The sequence below is a fragment of the Anabrus simplex genome, chromosome 2 (genome assembly GCF_040414725.1).
Source record: "Anabrus simplex isolate iqAnaSimp1 chromosome 2, ASM4041472v1, whole genome shotgun sequence".
Taxonomy (NCBI): domain Eukaryota; kingdom Metazoa; phylum Arthropoda; class Insecta; order Orthoptera; family Tettigoniidae; genus Anabrus; species Anabrus simplex.
The window spans coordinates 664979851-664997899 of record NC_090266.1 but is presented as its reverse complement, the minus strand read 5'-3'; the positions used below and the strand labels follow the sequence as shown (position 1 = coordinate 664997899).

The 18049-nt window shown below is 37.4% G+C and overlaps 1 protein-coding gene across 8 annotated transcripts in view; it reads left to right on the top strand.

The window, feature by feature from the left end:
* PMCA (plasma membrane calcium-transporting ATPase 3) overlaps positions 1 to 18049 on the top strand; it is a 1641549-nt gene that overhangs the window by 1119205 nt on the left and 504295 nt on the right. For all 8 annotated transcript variants that reach the window (XM_067141188.2, XM_067141187.2, XM_067141184.2 and 5 more), the window contains one exon: positions 1130 to 1236. In XM_067141188.2, coding sequence (XP_066997289.2) covers positions 1130 to 1236 — 107 coding nt within the window. The remainder of the gene's footprint in view (positions 1 to 1129; positions 1237 to 18049) is intronic.

Here is an 18049-nt window from a genome sequence, read left to right as displayed (position 1 = left end):
ATTGTGATCACAATAATAACTAAACTTGTGTTTTAATGGTCTACCTTTTCAAAACTATATTACATAATATTTACATTACATTTTTAATTTAGGAACTAGTTCCACCCTTGGCTGGCCATCATCAGCCATAATACAAAACTGTACAAACACAACTAATAACTAAAACAAATGTACACACATACACAAATGACTTAAAAAAGCATCTAGAATGAACTATGTGCACAACACCTAAAATATAAGATGAAATTAAAATAAGGCTCTCTGAGATCTAAAATCCTTAGATGCATTCTATCATCTTAAAATGTTTCATTAGTGCTTCCTGTTAAAATATCTTAAATGCTGAAAAAGTTACTCTATTGGAAGTTGTCAATGGTTTTGTCAAGGACAGCGCACGAAGATATGTTAAAATAGCTGGCACATTCTTAGATTGACACGTGTCTTCGTATGGGTCAAGGACGGCACACAAAGTTTGAAACATACAACAAATCAGTTAGGTATAAGGGACATTAATATTATATTTTAGTTTCATTTGACCTATTCTCAATAATTCAATGTGACTATCTCTTCTAATTGTACAAGATTCAAAATGCATGTGAATTTTAAATTCAGTATTTCGGCTTTCAAGAAGATACGTAAGAAAGAGCACCATTGTTCACTGTACCTATGTACCGTACATGCCAGAGGCTTTATTTTGGATAAAGCGATCACCCACATGATTACTTACCGTAAGTGAAAAAACTAGTATGAAGCTACCTTAGGTGTACTGTTCTGAAACTTGTTAGAAATTTCATCTTAATAATATTAACAACTTTTTCGTCATTAGTTTGTGAATCAAGATTGCTTTAAAATATGGATTTGATTATGAGAGAGAATCCCCACTTGTCCTGTGGGGTTTACTGGTGGTGGATAGTATAGTGTTATATTCTCCTTTGCTATTGACCTTTAAAGTTGAACATTATTTTGTTCATAACTAATATTCAAATTTTTAGTTTTATGTACATTGCCATTGTTTCTTCTTTCTGTGAGATCTTAATAATTTACAGCATTGTAATTCATGCATGTAGTTCATTTTGCTGCAACTTGGTCTAAACAGTTTTGATATTTTATTCTGTGATGTAATTTCTTCCAGAAAATGATGAAAGATAACAATCTGGTTCGACATCTGGATGCTTGTGAAACTATGGGCAATGCAACTGCTATCTGCTCAGACAAGACTGGCACTCTTACAACCAATAGGTAGCTACTAATTTTTATTACATCTTACATTTGTATAGATTATATTTAATTTGTGATTAACACCAGTCATTTCTCAAACAGCCAAATTACATGAAGTATTACTACTAGTAAAACTACTCTGGAATCCATTGTGGCTATTGTGACCTCGTAAAAGGAATTTGACATAATGTGATGAAGTACTATTGTATGGGTCCTGTGCTATGAAATTTGTTTCACCACTCCATGAGTTAGTATCATTAGCTCATTAATTTTCAAAACTTGGAAGTGTCACATTAATGATGAGTAAGGCTCTGATAATGTGCTTACATACTTTCTTTTTTATTTAACAAAATATGTTCTATTTATTTATTACACATTTCCTATATTCAGTGGTATTTTCTACTTAAGTGTCTCTTGCCCACATTTTTGATCCTTTGCAACTCTAGAAATTGGCTTCCTTGTTTCGTCAGCGCTACCTTGTCTCTATTCTTTCAGTACAGGAATTCCCTGGTCATTAAGGAAAGCAGGAGCTGGAGCAGTTAGTCTCACTAAGTTTCCTTTGCCCTTCCACTAGTCTGTACCTTAACAGGAAATTTTACCTGAAATTGCAGTAGTCAGCCAAACTTGTAGGACATAGACTGACAGTGTGGAGTTCTACTTTCAATGAATAAGGTGCATCCATGTAGTGGGAAGAGTGTTGCTTTGAACTGTTTTGGGCAGGAGTTTGGAGATGTTTTCAAAACTGATGGAACTGTGTTATTTTGCAACTAACTCTAAGACAGTGCACAGAATTTGTGGTGAAATTGGCAACAACACAGTGTAGATTACAATGAATGAGACTACTGACGCTATTGGCCATTACATAGTCAACATCGTAGTCGGTGCGTTAAAAGCATTAATCATTTTTGAGAAAATTAATGGTCATCCCAATGGCATCCGATAAAGTGCATCTGTTAATTAGACATTACATGGTTAAAGCATGACAAAAGTTGAAAGTTCTGTGTAGCAAGATCATTAATTTAACTTCTTTAGCCCACAGTATGCACCATGTTACTAAAACATAAGAGTATTTTTCCAAAAGTGAACAGATTAGTAGCATCCGGGAAGAAAATGCTTGTTAAAGCACCCAGTCGTGTGAGTTTATTCAGTTTGCTGCTACCTCCACAACCAGTGTGGACCAGGTTGTGTACTTAGCTGGATGCAGCATGCTGTTATGCGACAATTTTGAGTTTATAAAAGCATTCCTCGAAAAGTCAAAGCCAAAAGCCAAACACCGGGCGAGTTGGCCATGCGCGTCGAGGCGCGCGGCAGTGAGCTTGCATCCGGGAGATAGTAGGTTCGAATCCCACTATCGGCAGCCCTGAAGATGGTTTTCCGTGGTTTCCCATTTTCACACCAGGCAAATGCTGGGGCTGTACCTTAATTAAGGCCACGGCCGCTTCCTTCCAATTCCTAGGCCTTTCCTATCCCATCGTCGCCATAAGACCTATCTGTGTCGGTGCGACGTAAAGCCACTAGCAAAAAAAAAAAAAAAAAAAAAAAAAGCCAAACGATGATCATGTGCATTAGCGAGTCTTATGTGCGAAGGAAGTTCAAGGAGACTTGATATATGTATATTAAACCGAACTTTGCCGCCCACAATCAAAAAATGTGTACAGAAAGATGTAACACTTGTGTCTCAGTTCTGCAGGACATCCTTTAAATCGATGAGAAGCTTGATCCCAAAAAACGAAATTTGGTGAAATTAAGGAAGGTCATGTCGTATAATCTGGGTTACAATAAACTTCTGCAAATGAATAGTGTTCTTAGTGGCAACGGAGATCTGGATCCCAAGGAAGAATAATTTTCACTCTGACATTGTGTGTTTAAAAAATGCACTAATAACCTCACCCAGTGTGGAGAGAAGCTCTTTGTGATATAAAACTGTTTTAGCTGAAAATAGGTGGAACCTCCGTTTTGAAAATTTAAAAATGCTGCTTGTTGTGCATTGTAATACTTCACAGTTAAAAAAAACTAGGGGAACATGTTTTGTAACGTCTGGTATGTGAACGTTAATTTGGTAGATGTGGTTCTAATGGTTGTACAGCATACCTTGAGACCTTAGCTACTCAAGGTATGTCAAATCGAAGTTATACTCCATCTGTAGGCGTAGCCAGGGCTTTTTTTTTTAGAGGGAACGCAGGGGTATGTATACCCCTTAAACATTTGAAAACGGTTTAACAAAAAATATTTCTATCTAGTCCGGCAAATACAACTTCCAACTTAAGAGTTCATCGATCAGCTGCTGTCAATGCACTGTTCACAACAGCTGGAGAAGATTTTGAGTAATCTTCTTCTATTTAAATCGACTTACCAAATCAGTTTCTCTTGGTCGCTAACTCGGCACTAAGCAGCATGATTGAAATATTAGACCATATTATTGTCTGCTCGACTAATGCTTTGTAACTGACACTTTATTCGAAGAAATTGTACTCTTTTAGGCAAAAATAAGTATTTTAGTGCCATATGTTGCCTGTACAGTAGGTACTTAATGTTCATTGGATTTTGTCTGATGTGATACCGGTGCCTTCCAATTTTCTTGAGTATGTGATATGTTGTGTGGTTTGCATTGAAGAGCGGCATGTCTTCAGTCATTAAATTTTGAAATTCATAACGGCATGTGTAACTTTAAAGAATGCAAAGTAAGTATTAGACTATGTTGATAATCTGAGCACCTGAACAGAAACGATTTGAGAAATGCCCAATGTCTCTCCTGTCCCTTATGAACACTGAGCAGCTTCCCAATTTCAACAAGTGAACATGAAAGAGGCTCTTCACAAACTAACTTGATCATGACTCCAACAAGAGCATCATTGCATCTGAATACAGTAGCAAATCTTATGTTCATCAAGTTGGTTGACCCTCCACAAAGAATTTTTAAACCTGCAGATTACATGAATTCATAGTTCCTGAAAGGAAGACATCTGGTGACAGACACCAAAAGCACAGAGCGGAATCGTGAAGATGGCAGTGATCATCCTCTTTTACCAGTGTGGAATTTACTGTAAGCAGGTCAGTAAAATGAGACGCTACCACAGTGCTTATATTGATGTGTTCACTTCATTTTAAAATGTGAAATGATTAGAAATACTGAGTGCAGTTACCAGCTTGACATGTTGACCACAAATAAAGTAGCATAATCAATTTTTCTATAAAATTTTTTCTATAAACAGGTCAGCCCGAAAAGTAATAACCGGAGTGTGTATAATTGCCAAAAATTGTAAGATCGTGATGTTTTGTAGACTACAACAGAGAGTACCCCTTAAATATATTTTAGAAGAAAAGCACTGGGCATAGCCATGCATTAAACTGTCAGGTGACCCCTCAAAACAAAGTGAAGAGCGGTGCGTCCGCGTGTCGTGAGATACAGACTACTGTGGTCATACGTAAACCAGCACATCTCGCGAGGCATCTTATCGAGGTTCAAGTTGCAAGGGCTGCCACTTTGATCCAGGAAGGATGGACTTTTTGTCATGTTGCTGTGGATCTCAATGTCTGTCAGTTATTCAACGCTTGTGGAATCGCTACAGTGAGACAGGCCAGTTCACAAGGAGGGTTGGACAAGGTCGTGGACAAATGACAACCCATAGGATGACAGACATCTGACCATCTGTGCATTGTGGCGTCGTTCAGCAACTGCCAGAGAACTGCAACAAGACCTCAGGAGGGTCACTGGACTCACGGTGTCTGACCGGACGGTAAGGGACAGGTTAAGAGAAGTGTCCTTATGACCCAGACGTCCTGTTTGAGTGCCCGTTTAACGCAGCAACATCGTGCAGCTCGCCTTCTGTTTGCCTGTACCCACGTCAACTGGCAACTTCTCCAATGGAGACCTGTGTTGTTCACAGACAAGTCCATATTTCCTCTGACACAGCCAGATGGACGTGAACATGTATGGAGACGCCGTGGTGAGCAGTACGTGCCAATTATTGTCCAGGAAGGTGACCGATTTGGACAAGGTTCTGTAATAGTGTTGGGGGGGGGGGGGGCATCAGTATTGATGGCCGTGCGGATCTTGTCGTCGTCCGTGGTAATCCTAACGCTGCAGGGTACATCGAGCAGATACTGCTACAGCATGTGTAGGTTGCTGCATACGGTGTTGGCCCTGAATTCGTACTTACACACGACAGCACCAGGGCTCGTGTAGGGCGCATTACCAGAGCTGTTTTGCGAGAACTGGACATTCAAGAGATGGAATGGCCAGCAGCGAGTCCCGAAGTTAATCCCATCGAGCATGTGTGGGATAGGATTGACAGAAGTGTTTGTGGGCGTCCTTTTCCACCACAGACTCTGCAAGATGTCGAACAGGATCTCGTTGAAGAACGGGACCTGATACCACAACGTGACCTCCGTCGACTTATACGGAGCATGCCACGTAGATGCCAAGCTGTGATATATGCTCGTGTTATCACTTTGTTTTTGCCCCTATTTGGACATTTTAGTTTGTGTTCTGAAAATGAGCGCAAATCCATCGATGTTCTTTTGTGTACGTCAACAGTAAAGAATAAAGGTTTAATTGGTAATACACAGTACCTGGGTGTAGGGTATTGTTTTGTGGAGCTTAGCATACATTCAAAAACATGTTCTCCTAATTGTTTTGAACTGTGTATGAAGCATTATAAAGAAGTTTCGACCTGTATAATGTACTTTTTCCTTTCTTTTACATTTGGTATGACAAGAGAAAGTGTACTTTTTCTTACCTAAAGCATGGCTTTGCTCATGAAATCAAAGCAGTTAGTTCTTTCTGCTTGAATGTTAGACATAAGCAAAATGCTCCAGTATAAGCATTTTGCATATGGCACAGAGTGACATTAGTAGTGTTTTCCTTTTTCATTATTATTATTATTATTATTATTATTATTATTATTATTATTATTATTATTATTATTTCTTTTAGTCATTGACAGGCAATGGGTGGAATTACTGATATGTTCTTTGTGTGTATGTTACCACTTCAAAATTGTCAAATCCTGCATATTTGTATGTATATGTCATACATGTCTTATACATGAAAATGTAGTTGTGATCTTTCTGTATAAGTGTTAGATTTCAGTGCATCTTAAGGGCTATTCATGAATAAGTGTTGCTGTGTCTCTCTCTCTCTCTCTCTCTCTCTCTCTGTCTCGCTCTTGCTCTCTCAGTATAAACATGCTGAGGGCAGAATTTAATTTACTTTTTACAGTAGTCAAGCATATTTGGGTACTGGTACTCTTGCAGAAGTATAAGACAAAACATTCAGGGCTATGAATGGTTCTGAAGTGACCTTTCTTCCACTCTTCAGAATATAATTAAAAAACTGCGCACAATTGCTTTCTTATGGATCCACAATAATTACTGTAGGATTAGGAAACTGTGGCAAGCATCAGCCTGTTAAGCAGGAAGTGCATCTGACAGAACATTTGTACTGTGAACTGGTTTATGCAAGCAGCTGGATGTTTCCATTATATTTTTGAGTTACTGGGAGTTACAATTTTGATTCAAATTTAAGAACATAGTTTGGAAGCTTAATTACGTTGTATTTTCCACTTTTTAAACATGTAAATGTGTATTTCTGAAAAGTTAAGTGCATCATTATCTGAGCCCTAATGATGAGACAAGCAACTAATAGTCTTAACCGAAAGGAAACGGAAAATGAGTGTTAAACTTCATAGGCAAATAGAAAGTATGCTTGTCCTGTACTCGTTCATAGCTTCATATAGTCATAGATGTTTTAGCTTTGTAATAGAAGAGTCATTAATGTCAAAGGAACTTAAGAAATGCAGAGTCCAATGCATCAGATATTACTTTTTTTGGTATAATTCTGTTACCATATGTTTTTCAGTTTATTTATTTAAAATTAGTTTTGACAGACTGAAGAACCTAACAGTTATGAGAGGTGGTTTCAGATTTTTTTTTTTAAGTGCTTGATACTCGCTAGGAGGAAGGAAAATAGGATTTTTTGTGCAGTGTCATAACCTAGGATATAAACTTCATGGTTTTGATTCATATTGAATTGTGATCACAATAATAATTAAAGTTATGTTTTAATGGTCCACCTTTTCAATACTATATTATGCAATGTTTACATTACGTTTTTAAAACTTGGAACTAGTTTCAGCCTTGGCTGGCCATCATCAGCCATAATATAAAATCGTACAAATACATCAAATGATTAAAACAAATGCACAAACACAAATGACATTAAAAGGTAATAAAAGGATGAACTATGTGCAGAACATGTGTAATATGAAATTAAAATAGCGCTCTAATGTCCTTGGATGCGTTGTCATGTTATTGCTTCTTGTTAAAATATGCTGATGGGCATTGTCCAAAATGGCACACGAAGTTATGATTAATTGGCAGTTCATGGAATGCAGCTGGTAGAATTTTGCAATTCAGTGCGGTGTCCATGAAGTTAACCCTAAATAGGCTCTGGATCATCTACATCGTAAGAAACTGATAAAACAATGTGGCACTTCAGATGAATGTTCAAGCGCCTAGCGAAAAAATTTCATTACAAGATAGAACATTTCAGCTAATAAAAGGATATGCAAGAAAGGAAATCCAAGAAAGAAACTGAACAGACTACAGCATTATCAGTTTCTTCCGATGTAGATGATCCAGAGAATATGTAGGGTTAACTTCATGGACACCGCATTGAATTGCGAATTTCTACCAGCTGCATTCTATGAACTGCCTGCTGTTAATCATATCGTGCCATTTTTGACAATATCCATTAGCATATTTTAACAAGAAGCAATAATATGATGCAATGCATCCAAGGACTTTACGGCGCTACTTTATTTTCATATTTTACATGTTCTGCATATAGTTCATCATTATATTACCTTTTAATGTCATTTGTGCTTGTGCATTTGTTTTAGTCAGATGTATTTGTATACTCTTATATTATGGCTGACGATGGCCAGCCAAAGCCGAAACTAGTTACAAGTAAAAAAATGTAATGTAAACATTGCATAACATAGTAGTGTAAAGGTGGACCATTAAAAGATAACTTTAATTGTCATAACCTGCTATGAAACTTGGGTCCGTCACTATACCCTGATTCCAGGCAAGCGAGTATGGATGGGGAGGGGGACAAGCTGCACTGGTACAGGCTAAAAGGTGCTTGTCAGTTGAAAAGTTCTTTGCCACTGTTTTTTGGGGCTCCATGGACATTTTGATACTAGATTTCCTCCATCGACTGGAACAGTTAATGCTGCCTAGTACTACACACAATCTTCTGGGTGATGAACAAAAAATTTCATTGTCTGTTCATCTTTTTTGAATGTTACTAATTTTCATTAATGTGAAATAAATAGTATAGGAGTTTTATTTAAGGCTACCAGATTTACTTCAGCTAAGTATTTTTGTTGCAATTTAAAATAAGACACAGGCATAAAGCAATCTCTCTAATCTTGACTACTAGTCGTTTTGATTTGCAGTTATTCTAGTAAGAGAAGAAAGGAAACTTGCTTGCTGAATAAAAGATTGTGAAGTCCTAATTTTGCAAAAATATCACTACGTGTTGGACGTAAATGTTGATGAATTAAATTGTTTAAAGAGATAAAAACATGGAAAGTAACATGTGAGGAGGAGAAGAAGAATAAGAACACCACAGTTGACAGGTCAGTGTGGGAAGAGGGAGCAATAGAAAGAAAACATTCCGAATGGGTCTTGTCCAGTCATGCTTCCACGTGAAATTGTGAATTGTCAGTCAAATTCAGTGGTATCTCTTTCTCCCCAAAATTTAGTCTTCAACTGTTATGTTGCAAGGAGAGACCCTGTGACCCAATAAGTATCTACAGTTAAAAACATGGCCTTAAATGGAATGCCATTTTTACTGTATTATTTTTTCATGGGCTGCTCTAGTCATTCGTTGACCATGTATGTAAGGTTACATGAATGTGGTTCAATGTAAAGGTGGTTTGAATTGGAGGCCTAGATTCATGGGTTTCATTGTATAAGAATCACTCTGTGAATGAGACTATATCAGCTACTGCTGTATCCATAGTATCTTTCATGTCATTATGATAATTAAATTTCTTTGCAACAGGTCAAGAAAGAACTTCTGAAGAGGTGGTGGATGCATCTTGCTGTAATCAGACATAGCTGCAATTATGTTTAATAGTAGATTCTATCAAAAAGATGGGAGTCCGAACCAGATTTAGTAACCATGTAGTATACGGTATGAAACAAGAGAATTTCTAAAATTTGTCATTGCATACACTTTATTTTGTTTTGCCTTTCACAACATGAATATATCTTAATCAAGGAGGGAATCTGTTACTATACTCAAATGTACTGTGAGCAATGAATGTGCAGGTCACTGCACTGATCAGGAAAGTTCATTCCATCTAAATCAGATTCCTTCAGTTTGGTAAACCGTTCAGGACAATCAGATGTGTAACTGCTCCTGAAGAATGTGTTACCCTTTTGGGTCATCAGTCTGTAGACTGGTTTGATGCAACTCTCCATCCCACCTTATCCTGTGCCAACCTCTTAAATTTTTCAGACACACATTGGTGTTGATCGATAATTTTTAAATTTTTAATGGCATTTTCGGTTGGTTACTGGTGTATTGTTTTAATCTGGACACCCTGCAGCATTCCTGTTTTGTATGAAACATTGTTGGCACTCTTTCCTGATTAACTCTTCATAAACATCAGAATATTTTTTGTCTTTTGTCATAGCTGCAGATCATGGCCCTGCTAATGAAAATGTAAATTTTGGATATTTATAAACTTTCTAGGTCTTTCAATAACGAGGGCAGATGTTAAGAAAAATTACTATATTGTGATTTCTGTTCTGTGTGGATGAGAAATTTCAGAATGGAATAAGCATAAACATATTTGCAGTTTATTTCTTCACCATACTGGATGCCGTAACTGTTCACTAGGAGCTGAACTACAGTGTAGTATGAAGAAAGAGGTGGTGGGGGTTACATATTGACAGCATGCTGTTCATCATAAAGTTAACTGTAGAAAAATGTTGATATTAACTTTCAAAACAATTCAGATAATCTGTAAAATTATATGGTAGAAGAAAAGAGAAGCAATAATGTATGTAAATGAGCACATGTTTTTCTTCCTGTGGCAAACTGTAGACTTTACCTTGTGCTTCAGTCTTTGACATTGCTGTGAAAGTGTGTGGTGTTCTTGAACCACCCTTGTGGTCTTGTCTTCCTAAATCAAGATTCCAGCAAGTTGCATTCCTTTTTTTTATATATATAATTTTTATGAATCAGAAAATGAATCCCACTAGCATTCTTTTCAACCCAGTCAGACAATCTCTTTGTTGTAATTGGGTACTGCAGAAGTAGAAGACTTACTTTCATTGCCAACCTTTTGGTTATGCTTCTATAAGGTCCATATTCCATGGGAAGCTCTGAAGGAGTACCATCCACCATGTACGCCAAAATCACCTTTGTGAAGTGATAAGTTTAGTGTTGAGCACTAGCCCTACTAGAAAAATGTGCACACTTTTCTGCACATTACAAATTTTGCTCTTAGGAAATTGTATTGGTAATCAATGGAAAAGGTGAATGTTATTTTTATATTTATGAACAGCCTGCATAGCATAATATTTTTCTAAAAAGTTGTGAACTGTGATGTGGTCATCTGAGGTAAAAATTTCCCTGTTAAAGACTGTTAAGTTCCTAAATTCATTCTGTCGACAGCAATGCATTATTTGCATTGGACATTGCTAATAATTTCTTTTTCTAGCATTAAAAAGATAATTTTAAATCTGTTGTTAGTGGGTCATTTGGACACTTTCTTAAATATCAGGTGTTAGAAGATGGCACCTAATTTGTGATGGCAGAGATTTGTAATTAATTAGCAGCTTCCCTATGTTGGCATTCAGTTTCACAAAATTTCCACCATCAATCCTAAATTTCATGATTTAATGGTAATGGTACAAAAGTCCTTGATCCTGGATTCTTAGCAACACTAATAATCTGATTAGTAAGGCTCGAATTTCTATTACCTAAATCTCTAGAAATGTGCACATACTTATGACTTTGAAAGATACCAAAATAAGACTCGGAAGAAATTAAATATTTTCCTAAAATTGGTTACAAGGGGCTATTTATCTTAGTCATTTTATAAACAGAAAAAAAACCCTATACATATATACATACATCCTTCATTATAGACTGTTATGCCCTTCAGAGTTCATTGTGCAAGCCTCTGTGAATTTACTAAACACCTCCGAAATCCTGTATTTGTAACTAACTCTGTGGCCTCGTTTAGTTCCATACCTCTTATTTTTAAATTGCTAAAAACCAACTCTTATCACACTAGTTCTATCCTCTCACCTCTTACCCTCCATTATTCTCCTCCGTTCACCTCGCATGATCCTACCATTGAGGCAGGTTTATATGTACAACTTCATCAATAAAGTTCACTGCTAACTTGACCTTTATCTTCTCATTCAGAGGAGCTTCCTGCCATTGTTCCCACATGTTTGTACCAGCGACCATTCTCTATACTTCCATGTCTATTACTTCTAACTTATCCAGAATCCACCCAGATTTCACTCCCATACAACAAAATTGGTCTGATAAGACTGATGAAAAGCTAGTTTCATCCGGGAGCTGACTTGTCTTACAGAATACTTTGATCGCATCTGCGAACTCGCTGCATTAGCTTTGCTGTACCATAATTCAATCTTTATTATTCTACCATCCTGGAAAAATACACATCCTAAATACCTGTCTGCATTTTTAAAGTCAGTAATATATTTAATAAGAATAAAGTAAAGGTATCCTTTCGTACTGATAATAGGAGTACAGAGGTATTACATAATTCAGCCACTATAAATAGATCCAATCCTGATCTCAGATCAGGAGTATATAGATTTCAGTGCAAATGACTGTGGTAGCGCCTATCACGGGCAAACTGGGCGCAACTTCAAGATAAGATGCGTTGAACATATTAATGCCGTGAGATACAATAGATTCTCTGCGGTAGGCCAACATGTCCACGAATTGAAACGTAATTTCACAAGCTTGGAGCAAGACATTCAGATACTAGAGACTTTAAGTAAAGGACCGTTGCTGGATGCTACTGAATTGTTACATCCATCTAGACCAGTATTTCAATGCAAATCTCAATCTAAATGATATATCCGAGACACTGAAAGTTCTCTTTGATTTTCGTATAGCATTTCTCAAAACTGTTCAAACTCCGAACAAAAAGTTTAATTTTACGTATTATGTGCAACAAGTTCTCTCAGTATTCGTTTCGTAGTCCACGTCCACCAGGTCCCCACCACACGCCTTACTTCTACCTACCCCTATCGCTCCTCCCTTGTCCCGTCCAGATATGTGTACCTGACTCGAGCTGTCCATTGTTTACTGCAAATACCGGGCGAGTTGGCCGTGCACGTAGAGGTATGCGGCTTTGAACTTGCATCCGGGAGATCGTGGGTTTGAATCCCACTGTTGGCAGCCCTGAAGATGGTTTTCCGTGGTTTCCCATTTTCACACCAGGCAAATGCTGCGGCTGTACCTTAAGTAAGGCCACGGCCGCTTCCTTCCAACTCCTAGGCCTTTCCTATCCCATCGTCGCCATAAGACCTATCTGTGTCGTTGCGACGTAAAGCCTGTAGCAAAAAAAATATTTACTGCACGTCATTTACATTATGATCGGTCTACGGCTGTATGGGCTGAGTCTTGCATGAACTTATATTATTGAGTAGTCTTAAAACTTTCCGCTTCGAATTGTTATTGGTGTTTTTTATTTTTCACAGGTTCCACATTTGAACTGAGAAACATAGTTCCTGTTTTCATCTTAAGGAGTTATTTATATGTTTCCACCTCATAGGCCTTAGACATAGAAGAATTCCAATATAATTAATAAATTGATGTAGTAATGTTCCACCTTCAGTACTATAATATGTAATATTCTAAATTACATTAATTAATTAGGGACTAGTTTTGACTGGGGCTGGCCATCTTCAGCCTTAATGTAAAACATGTAATAACTAAACAAATGTACATGCAGACAATTGACATAAAACAAATGAAACAAATATATACAAATTGACATTAAAAAACTGGGATGAAACCTATGATAGAAGAATTCCGCCATACCCAAATTTTATTCAGCAATATTCACGATTATTTTAAGATGACTCTGCAGCTTATGAATTGCAGTTGAATTTGTAACCATAATCGGGGTAATTACGCCTACACATAATAATAATAATAATAATAATAATAATAATAATAATAATAGAATAATAAAAAAATAATATATTGCCATAAAATGTGAATAAAGAAATAGTAAATAATACACACTTAATAATATGAATGAGGAAATAGTAATATGACGCAGAGGGGGTGAATTCACATCAGAGCATGGAAACGTGACGGATGACTATCAATACTCAAAATTAAATCAAATGCAAGGGAACACTTACAGGCCTAAAAATGACAAGAGAGGAGAGTGGCAGGTGCGGGAACCCTATGATGTCCATGGGAAGGTATGGCGTTATGGGGGAGAAAAGACTTACAATAATACACCCAACAAACCAATAATTGAGAAAATGAACATACAATTATAAATGAACAAATAAATGAACTGCTGACTAACTTATACATGAGACACAAAACAAGAGATGTGTAAGGGAAACAATTAAGCTCTTCGGTCATGAACAAACCTCGACATAGAGGTTCACGTTAAAGTTAAGTTTACAGAATGAAAGGAGGCAACTTCGAAAGAAACAAAAATTAATTACACTATTCAAGAAAGTGTGTTACAGTTACAATTACAACTAGAATTAGAAAAGAAGGTCTGCCTCCGAAAACACATTGTGGACTAGCATAATCGCTAAGTCATACAAATGCTGTATTTAAGTAAATCTAGAAAACTAGAGGAAACTCCGGCACATAAGATGAAATTCTACAGAATTACTGAAGTTACAGTAAGTGGGAATAGTCCGAAACACAAGAATGCATTTAAATAACATAAGGCAATAACATACCGTTTACCTTGGCCGGCTGAAAACCCATTGTGCGACGGACGCAAAACTCGTCCGCCCGCTGTAGTGATCCAAATTCAAAGACACGGACAAATTAACTCGCACACGCGAGGAGCCACAAACAGAAAATCAAGTGATTACAAATAACCAATAGCAACACTCCAATTTGCCACATTCACCAATTCCTAATATACTGGCCAATGAAAACACTTGTACTGTGGCCAATGACAATGATCTAGAAGAATCCTTTCTGCTGAATTCGCATCTTAGTGGATATTACAAAACAACAGGAAAGGGCCACTTACACGTGGCACACCCTGCCTCACAAGTCATGTATAACAATTCCACATCCCTTTGTATACTTAACAAAATAATACAATTTAAATCAGGAAATGTAAAAGAACATATTCTTCATAGTCCATTTCTTCATAGGCCTAAATATTTAATAATTTTTAAATAAGAAAGCTACATACAATAATTTGCTTTGCATAAACACTTCAGTTCTTTAAATGTTTTTGTTTACCCAACATAAGACAAAATTAAATGATAACAAGGACTTCTGTTGCTTCACTGATTTCTGTTCATAGCTGTTCAACAACAGCCACAGAATTAAGGTGTAAAAATGTTTTAAAATGCAAGATATTTTATTATTGTGAATCGCTCACCAAATTTATGTCCACAGGGACATGAATCAACTTGAGAACTGTTATTCAGCATTCAGTATGTGTTTGACTTGCAAGTCTTTAACTTGTTAAATAAAGTTTTATTATGTGTCATTGTTTTAATGTAGATTTCATAAGGTTTTTATATCACGCACAATTCAATATCTTATCATGAGTTTTATATAATTTGCCTATTTTCCGATTTCTTTGTATAGTTGAGGATGATTCAAAAATGCTTCTAAACTAGAACTGAATATAATTAGAATGTTGTAATTATATCTATAAACAACATTATTTTTGTATTGAATAGGTGTACATTAAAAGTTTATTCATTGTAAAGTTGCACAAGACACAACTTCACTCGCAATACCTGTGATGAGGCCCAACCCTCAAACCTAGAAATCATGGGGTGCTGTACAGATGAGTCCAACATTATACTGAATAGTCTCTTCCTAATAGGCATAGAGTCCTTTTCACCGATGAGTGCCACATAAGCCTTTTTCCTGACGATCGTCAGCAACATGTTTGGAGGAAATATGATTAGGCTTCATGCATCGGACACACTGTCCAGCACGGGTAGCAAGGGGGTAGTTTTCTGATGCTTTGGGGTGGCAATACATGGTGTCACCGAATGACACTCCTGGTCATGCAGCACAATGTCATGACCATACAAGGAGAACATCTGCCAGTCCATTGTGACACCGTATTGCCAGCATTTTGGAGAATAATTAGTCTTAACAGTTGATAATGCAGTCTCCATCGTGGGGTTCACATTAATGACTTCTTTGCAATCACGGTATCACTAGATTATAGTTGCCACAGTGTTTGCTGAACATAAATCCTATCGAACATACCTAGGATAAATTAAAGGTGGCTGTTTGTGGATGTCATGACTCGCAAACCACTCTGAGATCCATGCCACCGAGCAACTTGTCCATGCGTTAGGGAAACACAGCTGTGGGCTTGCATTTGGGAGATAGTGGGTTCGAACCCCACTGTCGGCAGCCCTGGAGATTGTTTTCTGTTGTTTCCCATTTTCATACCAGACAAATGCTGTGACTGTACCTTCATTAAGGCCACAGGCGCTTCCTTTCCACTCCTAGCCCTATCCTATCCCATCGTCACCATAAGACCTATCTGTCGGTGTGATGTAAAACATATTGTGTGAAAAAAAAATAATAAAAAATTGGGAGTGCCACGTGCTCAGTGCAGGGACATCCAAAGCCATATTGCTTAGTTTTCAGGACTGGGTCCATTGCCTCTTGTACTGAACAGCTCCTTGATTGGTCTTCTGGTTCTGAGTGAACCCTGTTACAGCTTCAGTTAAGGATAAACATACATGGACGAGCCAGGAATTGGACTCTTGTGGGGCCTCCAGGTAATGGGCGGACATGATGCCCCCTACCTAACATAGCTGGCCCGAAGTAAGGAAAATGTATATGACCACATGAAAAAAATGGAACATTGTTAAATGACTATGAAATAGCCTTAAATGGCCCAGAGTGATGATCTTCACTGCGATAGAAAATTATTAGTAACTTTTCAGTTTCCTTAAGCTGCATTTCTGTTCTCTAGAATATTTATTTATTTATTAATTATTTATGTATTTATGTATGTATTTACTTATGTATGTATGTATTTATTTATTTATGTATGTATGTATCACGGTGGTAGATGGAGAAAGGGCAAGTTCCATATACGCGGTAGTGCCTCCATCCCCACATTTATGTTTACATAACCTGTACTCCATATTTGCATATGTATACACATTTTGAAATGTACACATTTACACTCCAAACACTGTACTCGTAAAATAATTGTTATATTGATTTATTATAAACATATTAGAGTAAGAATACTCAGTCTAATTAAACACATATTTATCCAATGTCCAGCAGTCAGATTTTGTTTTATCTTTAACAAATCTACAACTGAATACTTGGAATTGACACTGGAAACTTGCTGATGGTGAGGCTTGTTAACCCATTGAGCCCTGCATATTTGTTGGATTGAAACTGGATTGGTGCTGGGATTATTTTCGAGGAAATATAGTGTCTCTTCATAACATGAGAAATTTCTTACTTAAAAGACCATTAAAAATTTAAATATACATGAAAACAAAAGGCTTTCGTACCACAAACTGCGGAACAAGGAATACTGTAAAACATTTTATTAGCATCACGGGACCGTACTCAGTCTGCCTGCTGAGCTGTAAGTCTTTTCTTTGCACTTCCTCTTAGATTTCCACGTCTATTTGTTCTTCAGGAGCGTTGCTCACACTAGTACTAATATTACTACTAATTTCACTGAAAAAATTACATTCCTAATCATCATTACTTCCTAAAAGAGGTTATATATTGGTAAATATCAGTTCTATACTGGCAGCCATCTTGTTTACAAGCAAATCCCAAAGCTAGACATAACCCACTTCAAACTAATATTACCAAGCACACTATCGATATATATTAGCAGAGTGCATATAACATTGCAAAGAAAGAGCTCTTACACAAATCACGAATGCAACTCGCTCTGCCATCTCTTGAGAAAAAGTTGAATTACATAGTAAAATGAGGCAACGGAACAGTTCCGTGGTCCGGCGTTTGGTCCACCGAGACGAAGCATGGAACGGTTCCTTGGCTCGGGCCCATTGGGTTAAGAATTTGTGCATTTTAGAAGACCATACTACAAAGCGGAGGCAGGACAGGTTTTTCTCCAGGTATTCCGGTTTTCCCTCTCATCTTTTATTCCAGCAACACTCTCCAATATAATTTCATTTCATTAATCATTGCCCCAGAGAAGTGCGACTGGCTTTGGCAGCCGGCAGATTTCCTGTCATCGCCGCTTTATTCATTCCATTCCTGACCCGGTTGAATGACTGGAACAGGCTGTGGATTTTCATTTCACTTCAGAAGACCATACTGATTGAGTTAGATAATTTTTTGTGGCTATTTCTAGCTGGGTGCAGCTCTTGTAAGGTAGACCCTCCGATGAGGGTGGGTGGCATCTGCCATGTGTAGGTAACTGCACGTTATTATGGTGGAGGATAGTGTTGTGTGGTGTGCGAGTTGCAGAGATGTTGGGGTCGGCACAAACACCCAGTCCCCGAGCTAAGGGAGTTAACCATTTAAGGTTAAAATCTCCGACTTGGCTGGGAATCAAACCCGGGA